General features: G+C 44.5%; 1 protein-coding gene across 1 annotated transcript in view; it reads left to right on the top strand.

Annotated features, from left to right (window-relative positions):
• chd1l (chromodomain helicase DNA binding protein 1-like) overlaps positions 1–15,775 on the top strand; it is a 120,698-nt gene that overhangs the window by 68,420 nt on the left and 36,503 nt on the right. The window contains exons 13-15 of the mRNA XM_078232860.1: positions 2,743–2,857; positions 7,237–7,393; positions 13,173–13,341. Of these exons, the coding sequence (XP_078088986.1) occupies positions 2,743–2,857; positions 7,237–7,393; positions 13,173–13,341 (441 nt within the window). The remainder of the gene's footprint in view (positions 1–2,742; positions 2,858–7,236; positions 7,394–13,172; positions 13,342–15,775) is intronic.

Raw genomic sequence — 15,775 nt, 5'->3', positions numbered from 1 at the left:
AACAAGAACGGTATGTCATAAAATTAGTTTGCCTCGTCAGAATTACAGAATTTCATAGCACAGAAGGAGGCCTTTGGTTTATCCTTTCGACCGTGCCTCTCCGGAAGTGTTGTCCATCCTATCCTTTTCCTGTGCTATTTTCAATATTTTCTTTTCGAATGTAGAATAGTTACAGCATGGAAGGAGGCAATTCATCCCCCTGTGTCTGTGCAGGCTCTCTGCACGTGCACCTCAGCCAGTTTTACTGCCCAGCCCATTCCCTGTAGTCCTGCAAAATTTTGCTTCCAATAAGATAATTATCCAATCCCCTTTTGAAAACCACAATTGATTCTGCCTCCACCTATTCTCAAGCAATGTTTTCCAGATCCTGACTACATAGAGTCATAGAGGTTTACAGCATGGAAACAGGCCCTTTGGCCCAACTTGTCCATGCTGCCCTTTTTTTTAAAACCCCTAAGCTAATCCCAATTGCCTGCATTTGGCCCATATCCCTCTATACCCATCTTACCCATATAACTGTCTAAATGCTTTTTAAAAGAGTGATAAACTTTTTCCTCATCTCATCCTTGGTCGTTTTGACGTTCATCTTAAATTTGTAGCCCCTGGTTCTCAGCACGTTTTCCAATGGGAGATGTTTCTCCCTATCCACTTTGTCTACATCCCTCATGATTCTGAACAACCCTATCAAATCTCTGATCAACATTCCCTTCTCTAAGGAGAGCAATCTCAGCTTCTCCAATCTATCCATAGAACTGAAGTCTCTCAACTCTGGAACCATTCTCTTACCTCTACACTCTGTCTAAAGCTTTCACACCCTTCTTGAAGGGCAGTGCCCAGAATTGGACACAATGGGTGGGATCTTCCATACCCCCTCCCCCACAGTGTGTTTTGTGGTGATGGAGGCAGCCCGTCATTGGTTTGTGGTGGGATTTTCGGTCCCACTGTTGTCAATGGGATTTCCCATTGTTTGCATCTCTTTGCCGCCAATGGAACCGGTAGTTCCTGTTGGCGGGAACAGTCAGAAAATCCTGCCCAATGTTCGAATTAAGACTGGACCAATGTTTTCTAAAGGTTCATCGTGACTTTCTTGTTTTTGTATTCTATGGTTGAAATTTTCCCACTGGCGAGATCTTTTGCTTCCACTGATGGCAACCCTCCGTGGCATGTTCCTCAGCAGCGGAGAGTGTGGGGCATGCAAGGCCCGTACACATCGGTGGGACTGAAGATCCCACCTCCGGCCAATGGCGGGCCGCCTTCCCTGCCAGAAAATACAGATAGGCGGGCCAGAAAATTTCACCCAATGTTTCTATTCGTAAAGCCTAGAAACCTGTATGCCTTTCTAACCACTTTCTCAACCTGCCTTGCCACTTTCAATGATTTGGGCACATATACCCCCTTGTTCCTCTGTTCCTGCACCCCTTTAGATTTGCACCCTTTATTCTATACTGCCTCTCCTCATTCTTCTTACTTAAATATATTAAGTTTATTTATTAGTCACAAGTAAGGCTTACATTAATACTGCAATGAAGTTACTGTGAAAATCCCCTAGTCCGGCGCCTATTTGGGTCAATGCACCTAAATAGCACGTCTTTCGGAGGAAACAGGGAGAACGTGCAAACTCCACACAGACTGTGACCCAAGCCGGGAATCGAACCCAGGTCCCTGGCGCTGTGAGGCAGCAGTGCTAATCACTGTGCCACCGTGCCGCCCCATCACTTGGCACTTCTCGCTATTAAATTTCATCTGGAACGTGCCCACCCATTTCACTCAACTATCTACAGCAATATCCTCCCCAGAGCTCACTTTATTGCCAGTTTTGGGTGTGCCCCGTACACCCAAATCTGGGTCATTAATACATATCACAAAAAGCAATGATCTTAGTCACAAGCCCTGGGGAACTCTACAGTAAGTCTTGTGAAATACAAGTTTTCACCACTGCTCTATGTTCCTGTCAGTCAGCCAACTTCGTTGCCACTGTTTCTTTTAATCTATGGGCTTCAACTTTGCTGGCAAACCCCTATTTGGCACTTTATTAAACATCATTTGCAAGTCCCTATGGACCACGTTAACTGCATTAGCCTCATCAAAATCATGTTGGTTAAACATGATTTCCCTTTCACAAATCCATTCCTTAATTAATCTATGCTTGTGTGAGAGATTGCTCACTTTGCTCCTGATTATTTTTTTGAAAAGCTTTCCCACCACCAACGTTGAACTGACTGGCCTGTAGTTTCTGGATTTATCCTTACTCTCTTTTTGAACAGAGGTGTAACCATCTCTGTGTCTACGGAGAATTGGAAGATTATGGCCGGTGCCTCTGCAGTTTCCACCCTGGCTTCTCTCACCATTCTCAGATGCATCCCATCCAGTCTCCATAATTTATCAACTTCAAGTACAACTGGCTTTTATAAAACCAATTTTTAGCTCATCTAGCATTTCAGCAACCTCCTCATTCATTTTGACTCTGGCAAAATCTTCTCCATGGTCAGGACAAATGCAGTTCGCACTTTAGCCATGGCCTTTACCTATGCATCCATAATTGCCCTCACCTCTCCATACCTAATTACCTGATCTAAATCCTTTGTAATTTGGAATGCCTCTATCAAATCTTGTCTTCCTGCTCGAATTAAAAACATTTTTCATTTGCTTTGCCTCTCATTCCTAATGTATTTCACCTACTTCATGGCACACTCTATAAAGTTGAATTTGATTCAAGCTGTGATCTGTTTATTTCCAAACTAGGTGGAGTCGGAATGAATCTTACTGCTGCTGACACAGTCATATTTGTGGACAGTGACTTTAATCCTCAAAATGATCTCCAGGCAACAGCCAGGGCCCACAGGATTGGCCAGAAAAGGTGAGTGAATTGATGTTCTGTGGAATCCTTAGCTGTGAATCTGATGCAATCTGGAGGGATTCTGATGTCACTTCAAACATTTTAAAAACTTGGACACAATTTTTATCTTCTGTAAAGTACTGTTTTAAAATTTGTTCCTTAAAACTCTTTTGTTTGCAGTTAAGCATTGATGGTTAATGCTGTGTATCATTCCTGTCACTTTTATTTCACAAAGCTAGTCTGTTTAGTCTTGCAAACTTAAAAGTTGTTGAAAATAGTCTTGTTTATAAAATAATGGTTGGCAGGGTAATTAATGGTGGGTTGAATTTAGGTGGGTGGAGCAACTGGAAAAGACTTGGCACTCAAAGCTGTCAAGATGCCCAAGAATAGCAAAAGAAAAACAGATTTTTAATTGTAGCACTCTTACACAGGATGGGGAGAAAGAGCTAATGAATGGAATGTTCCTTTATTTCATCTCACCTTCTATGCAATGAAATGCCTTGTCCGATTGTTTCTGCACACTTTCTCTTTAGAACTGTGTCACTTAGTCTATATTGCCTCTCCCTATCCCTTCTGCCAAAATGCATCACCTCACACTTTTCTGTATTAAATTCTATCTGCCACTTGTCTGCGATATCTGCTAGTCTATCCATGTCTTGTTGCTATTAGTTGGGATCATCCTCACTATTTGCCACACTTCTAAATTTGGCATCATCGGCACATGTTGAAGTTTTATTCCGTGTTCCAATATCTAAGTCATTTATGTATAGCGAAAAGCTATAGCGAAAAGCGAAAAGCCCTTCATCAGCAGCTTGTAAATCAGAGGAGATTGTGCAATGAGGGAGAAGTGGGATGTATTAGTTATATGCATACCATCATCGTCAGCCTCAGCCATGGCTGATGCAATGATATATCCATTCCACTGGGGTAAAGATATGCAACTGTGCCTGTTTCCTGCAGGTTGGCGGTGTTGCTTCTGATTATGTGCCAACTTCTCCTGTTTGAGAGTAGGAAATGTATCAGTAAGCGTAGTGCCATCTGTTTCGCTGATGTGGCTATTGTAGTTAAATAGTCGTTAGCACGTGCAAGCAGTGGGATGTGAATATAAGACTTGCAGCAGTGCTATGTGCTGGGGGTGAAGTAAATACTAGGAATGTGAAATATGAGTCATGGGCAATGTGGTGCATTATATGAGGCTGTGGTGCAGTTACTGGCATGTGACATTTGAAGATGCATTCGTTGACCTTGACCATATGAGAATTCATTGAACTTCTTACGGCAATGTATCCAGATCCTTGAGGTCAGATTCTTGGCATTGACTGCCATTGCAACCTGGTCCCATTGCCTTCACAAAGATTGCCTGATGCTTCCTGCTACACCTACCCCCCCCCCCGCCCCCCCTCCCCATCCTTTATGGATAGATGACCTCCCTCCTTCTCTCCACTTCTTGCATCGAGGCCTCAGTGCAACGTTGGAAAATTCTGGGAGCTCACTCTGCCATGCTGCATCTTTATTGAGTGTTTTCCATGTGATAATCACTTTTGGAATGATTTTCAGCATCTGCTCCAGAAGTACAAGCTGGCTTTAAGTAGTGCAGACGAATTTTAAGCCATGCTAACTTTTCATGATTTTGCATCCTCTGGTACAGTGGTTAGCATTGCTGCATCACAGCGTCAGGGACCTGGGTTCAATTCCCGGCTTGGGTCACTGTCTGTGTGCAGTCAGCACGTTCTCCCCGTGTCTGCGTGGGTTTCCTCCGGGTGCTCCAGTTTCCTCCCACAGTCCGAAAGATGTGCTGGTCAGGTGAATTGGCCGTGCTAAGTTCTCCCCCAGTGTACCCGAACAGGCGCCGGAGTGTGGCGACTAGGGGATTTTCACAGTAACTGCATTACAGTGTGAATGTAAGCCTACTTGTGACACGAATAAATAAACTTTAAACTTAAACTGGTGGGGCCTGCTCCAATCCAATGGAATCTGAGCACAGGCTGCACATTGAAATAATTTAAATAAGCAGGCAGCAGTAAACTTGCATTCTGCCTGCACTGGAAGCAATGATGCTGAGTAATCCCACATCACAATCCCTGCATCCATTTCCAGGCGCTGCTTAGTTTTGCTGCAATAATCTGAAGGTCAACTCCTTAAAAAAATAACATTACCCAAAAAATCCTAATTAACACCGAGGGAAACAAACCACAAATGTTGCAGAGATTATGAAAGATGTGTTTTCCCTTTTTTTTCTGACTTCATCATCTTGTAATAAGAAGCAAGATCTGAACAATGTAATTTGGTCATTTTTTAATGTCACATCTGAAGAATATTGAAGTTGTATGGAAAATGTCTTCAATGTTAAGATAGATAAGTCGCCGGCGCCGGGTCCGGATGGGATGTACCCCAGGTTACTGTGGGAGGCGAGGGAAGAGATTGCAGAGCCTCAGGCGATGATCTTTGCGTCGTCGATGGAGATGGGAGAGGTGCCGGAGGATTGGAGGATTGCGGATGTGGTTCCTATTTTCAAGAAGGGGAATAGGGATAGCCCAGGAAATTACCAACCGGTGAGTCTAACCTCAGTGGTTGGTAAACTGATGGAGAAGATCCTGAGGGACAGGATATATGAGCATTTAGAGAGGTTTAGTATGCTTAAGAATACTCAGCATGGCTTTGTCAAGGGCAGATCGTGCCTTATGAGCCTGGTGGAGTTCTTCGAAAATGTGACTAAACACATTGACGAAGGGAAGGCGGTAGATGTGGTTTATATGGATTTTAGCAAGGCGTTCGATATGGTCCCCCATGCAAGGCTTTTAGAAAAAGCGAGAGGGCATGGGATCCAAGGGGCTGCTGCCCGGTGGATCCAGAACTGGCTTGCCCAAAGGAGGCAGAGAGTGGGTATAGATGGGTCTTTTTCTAAATGGAGGTCGGTCACCAGTGGTGTGCCCCAGGGACCTGTTCTGGGACCTTTGCTGTTTGTCATTTTCATAAATGACCTGGATGAGGAAGCGGAGGGATGGGTTGGTAAGTTTGCCGACGACACGAAGGTTGGTGGGGTTGTGGATAGTCTGGAGGGATGTCAGAAGTTACAGAGGGACATAGATAGGATGCAAGACTGGGCGGACAAGTGGCAGATGGACTTCAACCCAGATAAATGCGTCGTGGTCCATTTTGGTAGGTCAAATGGGATGAAGGAGTACAATATAAAGGGAAAGACTCTTAGTACTGTAGAGGATCAGAAGGACCTTGGGGTCTGGGTCCATAGGACTCTGAAATCGGCCCCGCAGGTGGAAGAGGTGGTTAAGAAGGCGTATGGTGTGCTGGCCTTTATCAATCGAGGGATTGAGTTTAGGAGTCCGGGGATAATGATGCAGCTATATAAGACACTCGTCAGACCCCACTTGGAGTACTGTGCTCAGTTCTGGTCGCCTCATTACAGGAAGGATGTGGAAAAGATTGAAAGGGTGCAGAGGAGATTTACAAGGATGTTGCCTGGATTGAGTGACATGCCTTATGAGGATAGGCTGAGGGAGCTCGGTCTTTTCTCCTTGGAGAGACGAAGGATGAGAGGAGACCTAATAGAGGTGTATAAGATGTTGAGAGGCATAGATCGGCTGGACTCTCAGAGGCTTTTTCCCAGGGTGGAAATGTCTGCTACGAGAGGACACAGGTTTAGGGTGCTGGGGGGTAGGTACAGGGGAGATGTTAGGGGTAAGTTTTTCACACAGAGGGTGGTGGGAGAGTGGAATCGGCTGCCGTCAGTGGTGGTGGAGGCGAACTCAATAGGGTCTTTTAAGAGACTCCTGGATGAGTACATGGAGCGTAATAGGATGGAGGGTTATAGGTAGGTCTAGAAGGTAGGGATGTGTTCGGCACAACTTGTGGGGCCGAAGGGCCTGTTTGTGCTGTAGTTTTTCTATGTTTCTATGTTTCAATGTTAAACTGTAGGATTAGTGTCACAGTATTGCTCTTTGTACACACATTGAACTTGTACTTAGCTATATTTGGAAAATATTATATGACATGATGCTTAGTAAAGCCAGTTGCTTTGTGGGCGGCATGGTGGCACAGTGGTTAGCACTGCTGCCTCATAGCACCAGGAACCCAGGTTCAATTCCTGGCTCTGGTCACTGTCTGTGTGGAGTTTGCACATTCACCCCGTGACTGCATGGGTTTCCTCCGGGTGCTTCAGTTACCTCCCCACAGTCTGAAGGATGTGCTGGTCAGGTGCATTGGCCATGCTAAATTCTCCCTCAGTGTACCTCTACAGGCGCCAGAGTGTGGCGACTCGGGGATTTTCACAGTAACTTCATGTAAGCCTACTTGTGAACTTTTAAAAAAAACTCAGTTGACAAGATGAATGGAACTCGGAAAGTCTGTTTCTCTTCTAAAGTGATTTTTTTTTATATTTAAAGGCCAGTCAAAACTATTCGGCTTATTGGAAGAGATACTGTTGAAGAATTGATTTACAGACGAGCTATGTTAAAGCTGAGGTTGACAAACACTTTGATTGAAGGTGGTCAGTTCTCTATGAAGGAGGGAGAAGAATCATCTGCAACTTTTGATATGCAGGTGAGAGTCTGATCACAATTAAAGCCTAAATGAGCAAAGGGCTCGTTATTCCTCTGTTGCCATTTAACCATTGATTTGTCTTGTATTTTCTGTAATTGAACTTTGGTTTTGAAGCAACATGTGAAAGCTTAGTCAGTTGGTAGTACATAACTTGAGTATTGCTGAAAAAAGAAAAGACATAGAGAATCTTTTCATCTTGCACTCATCTGGACATTTTGCATGAATACCAATATAAGGGAACATATAGTTTATACTGTATGAGAAGAGAATGCTGATTGGTTGACCATGGAGAAAGTTAACTGCTATGCATTGTTTGAAATTTAAACCAGGCTGTTTGACTCTGATTGGTCAAAGAACTGCCCTGAGGAATGAGCTGCCAGTCTTTGGGATGTACGGCCTATATACTTAGCATATATCAATACACAGGGCCCTGTTCTTTGCAGGCAGAAAGAATGTGTACATGTATTGCATTTTTTTCAACTTGCAGTCAACATTCTCCATGGCATGGCAGTTAACTGTCAGTTACCATCAACTGGTGCATTCTCCATGCTTCTCCCAGAGTCCATTTGCCAACCAATCAATATTCTCTCCTCACACAGTATAAATTGTTGTTTTCCCCTTATTCTTATGAAGTGTCTTGATGAGTGCAAGACAAAAAACTTCATCATGTTCCTTTTTTAAACGCTGGAAAAAATTATTTGATTTTCTGTGGAAAGGTCAAGTCATTTTTCAACCCTCCTATGAACTCTTTGGATTTTGATGCATTAGGATCACCTTTCAAGTACTTTTATTTACAAGTGACTCCACTTGCCTCCCCCAATTTTCTTTCCTTTTATCAGTTCTGGTTCATTGGATGGTGACAACTCCTGCTTGATTGTTCAATCAATGACAACAGTTCTGCAGTAGCCGTTACTTTGCCTGACCTGCATGTATAAGCAGAGGTGAAGAGAGTCTGCAGGCCATCTGATCATGAGGAAGGTCAGAGACAAGCATGATCCTGTCCCCAGTTGCAGGGATGTTGGATAGTTCTATGTAGTCTGGTTTGTATGCCCAAACAGAGACTTCACCCTGTGTTGAACTGAGCAGGTTTTGGCACAAATAATTTGCTGCTTTTCCAATTCTAATATTTTACACAAAGGGCCTGATTTTACCATTGCGTCCGGGCGCGAAAATGTGGTAAAGTCGGGTGTGAGGCCATTAACATGATCCGCGCCCGTGTCCGCGCAGATTGTCACTTTACCAAAACCTGGGAATGGCGGCGATTCGATTCGCGCCCAAAATGGGCGCAACGGCGATTAATTGAATTAATAAACTGCCCGCCCAACTTTATCAGCATTTCCCCCTTTACCACGGCGTTTGCCAATCCGGAACCGCGGCGTAATGAACCCACTGAATAAAAGTCTGAGTCGGGCATTCGAGCTGCTGAAGAGCGCGTTCAGAGCTTCCAACGGCTCTCTAACTCAGATCAATAGTGAGCGGGGAGGAGGGAGGCCGGTCAGATCATTCTCTGGTTGAGGGGGGGGGCGTGAGGCCAAATCGTTGTCTGGTTGGAGAGGCGGGGGGGTGGGGTGGGGGGGGAGGAGGCGGGTCAGATGTATCTCTGGTGGGGGGGAGGGCTGATCGTTGTCTGGTGGGGAGGGAGGAGGAGGCGGGTTGGATAGTCCTCTGGGGGGGGGGACGGGGGCCAGACCATTCTCTGGTGGGGGGGGGAAGAGTGAGGCCAGATCGTTGTCTGGGGGGGTGGGGGGAGGAGGGAGGTCCGATTGCTCACTGGTGGGGGGATTAGATGGATCTCCGGTCGGGGTGGTGGGGTCAGATGGATCACTGGTGGGGGGGCAGGGGCGGGGGGGTCCGCAGCCACTCTGCGGGCAATTGGTGGGGGGGGAGGGGGGGCAGGGGTGGCGATCGGTCTGGGTAGTGGGGGGGGTGGATAAGGGGGACAGTGATGTGTGTGGGTAGTGGGGGGGTGGATAAGGGGGACAGTGATGCGTGTGGGTAGGGAGGGTGGATAAGGGGGGCAGTGATGTGTGTGCACCATTGCTCCCGCTTTTCGCTCCTGGGCCGCTTTCTGCGGCCCGCGAGCGATCTGACATAGGCGCGATTTTTCAACTTTTTTCCCCCTACTGCGCATGCGCAGTTCAGAGCTCCGATCGTTTCGGCCGCGCTAAGCCCTGCCCACAGCGGGAATGGGACTGGAGATGTTTTTTTCAGGCTGAGTGTGTATGGGGGCGCCTGAAAGCAGATTTATAAGTCGGATCTGCATTACGCCCAGATTCAGTACTTGGAATGAAAATGGTAAAATCGGGCCCAATGTCTTCTGTATAAAATCAACACTGATTCGAACCATTTATTTTAATGTGGTATGCATTCTACTGCATAGAGTATTTATAATTAATTAAGCATCAAAGAATGAAATTAATTATCAGGAACAATGTTCAAAGTTATCTTGTTAGCGTGGACGAATTCAGAAATCATTTCACACTCATAGAATCCTGATCTGGCTTCTGAAGTAGCTTTATCTAACACCAGCGGAGAGAAAGCTTCTGGTCTAATCCCAGTGCTTCTCCGAAGAGTCAGTGTAAAGGTCTCAACATTTAAACCTTTGTTGGAAGATACATTCACATAGTACATTCACACAGTTCGATTTAGCTGGATGTTACCCAGACGAAGATAATCACTACTGTATTATTTCTTAAATTGCAATGACATCGAAACCCATTTCCATATAATAACCTGACAGCGTCTTCATCATGAAACCAGCCAGAGACATTGAAATACATTTACATACATTTAGGCCAGTGGGGTGCATTGATGGGTGAGCCCTTATTTTTTACTATTCCTGGTTGCTGTCTGATTTCTGACAATTATCAGGATCTCGTTCTGTGATTGTCTTGTTGGTGCGTCTTTGTGTATGTGCTAATGTCTTTAAACTGGTGGGCTAACTCAGACTCCATAATGTTCAGACAGGACATTCTGTGGTATCAGATTTTAAACTGTAGGATCTTTAACCTTGTCCTGATTTATCACAAAATGGTTGCAGAGTGCATCTTACAAATCCTAGCTGGAAGGTGGGGGCGGGGGGGGAGCGGGCGGTGGGATTTGTTCTCCCACAGAATACCTCTATGGTAAAATTAGCAAATGAATACTAAAGAGGAAGATTCCAACTGATCCAATCACTTGGACATTAAATTTGGCTCCTGAACACTCAAGAGTTTTGCCACTATGCCTCCAAAATGGCTTCCACAACAAACACACAAAAGCTTCTTTCTGAAACATGGCAGATGTCATTTTGGTGAGTGCATAACATTGTGCAGTAAACATCAGGCAGAAGTATGCAAAGCAGAAAGATTCATCGCTGCCATTTTTGAGCTCAATGCTCCAGCTAACCTTTCATAACCTTGCACTACTGAACACACATTCAGCAGAAGGAAGGACACCTCTCCACACATGCGTAAATGTGCTCAGACACACCACCACCAGCAGAGCTATTCAAAGAAATTATCAGCTACTTTCTGAATTGCTTGTTGATTACTTTCTACTGGCTGTTCCTGCAATTGTGGAAGTGTTTGGTTTCTGTAGCTCTTTCAAGTTGCAGAAATCTCCAGGGAGTGGTGTGATGCCTAATGAAGACTTTATTCTGACTTCAAGGATTCTGCACGCCGACATGGGTACAATAGTATGCTTTTCCCTTTGACTACAGCATGAATGGGAGAATGAGTAAAGGTAACACAGAGCAGCATAAACTCCTGGAAGAGGGAGAGGAAGGGTAGGAATGGCTTTCAACCGAGAGGCCATATCCACCAGAGTGTTTAGAGAGCAATTCTTCTACCTGAACCTCAGGGAGGAACAATATATAAGATGTCTCCCACAATATATAAGATGTCTCCACTTTAGTAAGGATGACTTCACTGAAATCTACCAGCACCTGTAGCTAACAACCTTAGAACAGGGCAAGGACAGCATTGACGGTGGCTGTGAATGATCGTGGCAGCATTCAACAAAGTGTATGTAAAGACTTATGGTAATTTGCTGTGTGCTGCACAATCTTGCTAAGGACTCACTGAATTTGGGCTAATATATTAGCATTGATGAAGCTTTGTTTAACACAAGGAAAGCAGAGAGTAAGGATAAACAGGATATTTTCAAGTTTGCAGGCTTCAACTTGTAGGATGCTACAAGGATCAATGCTGCTGCCACAACTATTTACAATCTATGTGACATAAATGAAGGTAACAACAGAAATGTATCAAGGTTTGCTGATGATACAAAACTATGTAGGACAGTAAGCTGTAAGGAGGGCACAAAGACTGCAATGGCATACCGATAGGTTAAGTGAGTGGGCAAAATGGTGATAGAAGGAGAATAATGTGCGAAGATTTTCATCTTGCGACGGAGAAAAAGAAAAGCAGAAGATTTTTAAATCTTGAGAAGCTGTTAAATATTGATGTCCAGAGCGATTTGAATGTACAGAAATTGAATGTTGCCCTTTATTGCATGGATTTTGGAGTACAAGAGTAAGGAATTCTTGCTTCGAATGCTCAGGGCTTTGGTGAGATTGCATCTGCGGGACTGTGCACAGTTTTGGTCTCCTTATTTAAGGGATTATGTATTTGCCTTATAGACGGTGCGGCAAAGGTTCACTAGATTGATATTGGGGTGAGAGGGTTGTATTATGATAAGACATTGGGTAGAATTAACCTATAGGCCCTGATTTTACCAGCACACCCGCCCCAGTGAGGCTCGCAGAACGGCATTCTCTGTTGGCCTCAGGCACGATCTTACGAGCCTTGGACGGGCGTGCTGGTAAAATTCCAACCATATTCTCTGGAGTTTAGAAAAATGAGAGATCTCATAATATTCTAAAGGGGCTTGACAGGGTAAATGCTGAGAGGCTGTTTCCTGTGGCTGGGGGAGTGTCAGGATAAGGGGTTGATCATTTAAGGCAGAGATGAGAAATTTATTCACTGATGGGTGTGAACCTTTGGAATTTTCTACACAGAGGATTGTGGATGCTCAGTCATTGAGGATATTTAAGGTTGAGATAGACTGATGTTTGCACTCTAGGGATATGGGGATTGTGTGGGGGAGTGGAACTGAGGTCAAAGATAACCATGTTCTTATTGAATAGAACTGCAGGCTTGAGGGGTGGTATGCCCTAATGCTGCTCCTATCAATGTGTTCTTATGTTTCGGCCATCATGAGGATGCAGCTGTTGCTACTAGATATACAGTAATCAGCTGTCGAGGAGGAGGAAAACAGGAGGTAACCAACACAGCCCACTTCTGATTTGGGCTGTCTGTGATCGACTCATCCAACTGTGATAACTGTTCTAACTCCTCAAATCCTTATTCACCAATAGTTCCACACCTTCCCTTCCCTTGCTACTGACTATCACAACACTTGTTTGGCTGCAATGTTAAAATAAAAGGCTGCACATAATAAACATTCCAAACCAAATTTGTAAATCAAACCATGCTATGCTGCATACAAACGTCATGCATTCCCTTAGGCACAGTGGTTAGCACTGCTGCCTCAAAGGGCTGAATGGCCTCCTCCTGCACTGTAGGGCTTCTATGGTTTGCAATCGTTATTTATACGGACAAATCTTCAAAGTCTTAACATTTCCTTATGCTATTTATGATTTCTTTCCTAATTATGTGAATGAAAAGTTGAAAATACAAGTCAAAATAAGATTAGTCAAGATTAGTTAATTTGGTTTGTTTTGCCACCTATAAAAAGAGAATAGAGAATGACCAAACTTATTTGGTTTTTTTTGCAGTTAAGTGACATCCTGAAGTTTGGTCTGGATAAGTTGCTGTCTTCCGAAGAGAGCACTGTAGAAGATGTTGATCTAGAAAATATTTTAGGGGAGACCAGAAAAGGAATGTGGGTGACTGAGGACCAGCCGACGCAGACAGTGGAAGCAGATGAAGAGCTGGAGAGAACAAGTATGTGTTTATGATTTACTATATACGTCAACCCTGGTCAGGCTCCATGGCCTTTGCCATTAATTTGGGTTACTCAGTTCCTTCATAATTTTGTTTTATTTCATTATTTTTTCCAATTTTGCCACTGTTTTTACTTCTCTATTTGCTCTAAAGTAGTGAGCAATGACAGCTACATTTCAAGAAAGGCTTATTCATATTCTTTCAATGGACCACCAGTGTGCTGATACCTAACCTTATAGATAAGGAAGTACTCAGGATCTTAGTTTGATCTAAGATGACTTATTCTGGGCAAGGCTGCAGTGCACAATTGGTCTCAAGATCCCTGAATTTGAAGGGGAATATCAGCCAGTGTTCCTGGTCTTGACCACTATCCAGAAATCCCTGCTGAATTGTGTCTGAAGTTTGGGATAATGACCACTGAACTATTATTCCCATAGTCAACTGTCTGCTGACATCTCTGCCTAGGTTAATACATGTCGGATGACTGTGCCTCAGTTACCAGTGAGTGTTTGATGCCTATAAAACTATGGGCCAGATTTATGAGGAGGGAATGGCCGGAAGTGGGAGTGGGCTTATTGTCCACTCCTGCCCAGTTCCATTGACCCACTGCAATTTAATGTCCGTCAAGGCACCTATCTGGGGAGAAAGTCCTGTCTTGAAGAACTGCTGGTCAGTCAAATGGCTGGTAGTAGTCTAGTCATGGAAGCACCAGCAGGAGTGGTGGCCAGTGCAAGGACTGCAACAGTCCCCAGTGAAAGTTGACCCTGGAGCTGCATGGAAGGGTGAGTGGAGGTTGCAATAGGGTATTGCTGGGGCCTGGGCGATGGGGGTGATTGGACAGGGAAGGGAAACACAGGGTTGGGTGCCGATAAAGCAGGTTTCCCCGCACCCCCCCTTTCCTGTCACATGCCCAAGCAGAGTTATCTGCTGGATTTCCAAACCATAGAATTTCAGAATCCCTACAGTGCAGAAGGAAGCCATTTGGCCCATCAAGTCTGCACTGAACAATCCCACCCAGGTCCTATTCTCGAAACCCCACATATTCACCCTGCTAATCCCCTGACACTAGGGTCAATTTAGCATGGCCAATCAACCTAACCCACACATCTTTGGACTGTGGGAGGAAACCGGATAACCCGGAGGAAACTTACACAGACATGGGAAGAATATACAAACTCCACATAGACAGTGACCCAAGCCGGGAATTGAACCCGGGTCTCTGGCGCTGTGAGGCAACAGTGCTAACCACTGTGTCACCATGCCACCCTAACTAACACCAGGCTTAGTTCGCCACCCATGAAATAGCAACGGAGGCAAGAAATAGCCCTTAGGCAGCCATTGATTGACCACTCAAGGGCCTCAATTGTTACAAAGTAGCGTGCGCTGCCCCAACGCCTGTTTATAAAATGCAGCGGGGGCAGGGGGTTGGGTAGGTGCTGGGAAAGGTACTCAATGCCATTTTACAAGCTCCTCTTTCTGCAAACCTGCCTGCAGGGGAGCTTAAAATTCTGCCCCATACCTCAGCAAAGATCCACCATCTTTCAGGAGAGGAATAGGTTAAAATTTAGAAGTGTTTTTTAAAGAATGAGAAAACTTATTTTACAATGCTGTTGGTTAGCTATACACTCACTCTTCAACCTCTTCCTTCCTTTCCTCACATGTTCAAAGGCTAACACTATATTATACAGGTCACCACTCAGCCTGTTCTCTGGATTCCCTGTTCTCCACAGACAGTACCCAAACTAGCTCTTTCAGCCTACAAACTTTCTGTTGTTATGTTCCCGCACGTTAGACCATAAATGCCTCAATGACCACCTACCAAATCCCAAACAGTCCAAAGTTTTAGTCTGCCTCTATTTTTACAGGGGTTCAAGCAAAATCCTAGTTTAATGCCTATCATCTGCATACAGTTAAACACAATTAAACACAATTAATATACAATTAGCACTACACCCCTACACCACATACTGCCAAAGCACAGGATATCGCTTCCAATACCATCAAATCCCATGATGCCTTCTATTACAACATTGCTAAATCCAAAAATCTGTCTCCTTTTCTCCACAGTATTAATATATCACTGATTCACCATAAGCAAACATGTTACACTGGCATGCATTGGCAGGCTGCCCTGTTGCACTTGTTATATTGCATTTCAGATGTCACTCTCTTTCTAACAAGTTCAAAAATAAAAAAAAGGTTACAACCCAGTACTTAACTTTCAGTCTTGATGTAATGATAGAACTCTTGCTCTGAATCAACAGTCAAAATCATGAGATCATGTCCCACTTCAGAGACTTGGCCACATATTGTTGGCTAACAACTGCAATCCATTCGGCATTTTAGGCGGGACGTTAAGCCAAATCTCTGTCTGCCTTTACGAAGTGAGTGCTAAAAATCTAATTATACTATTTTAATTCTGCCAGTTCCTGGC

The sequence above is a fragment of the Mustelus asterias genome, chromosome 17, assembly GCF_964213995.1.
Source record: "Mustelus asterias chromosome 17, sMusAst1.hap1.1, whole genome shotgun sequence".
NCBI classification, from domain to species: domain Eukaryota; kingdom Metazoa; phylum Chordata; class Chondrichthyes; order Carcharhiniformes; family Triakidae; genus Mustelus; species Mustelus asterias.
This window is presented reverse-complemented; position numbering and strand designations above follow the sequence as displayed.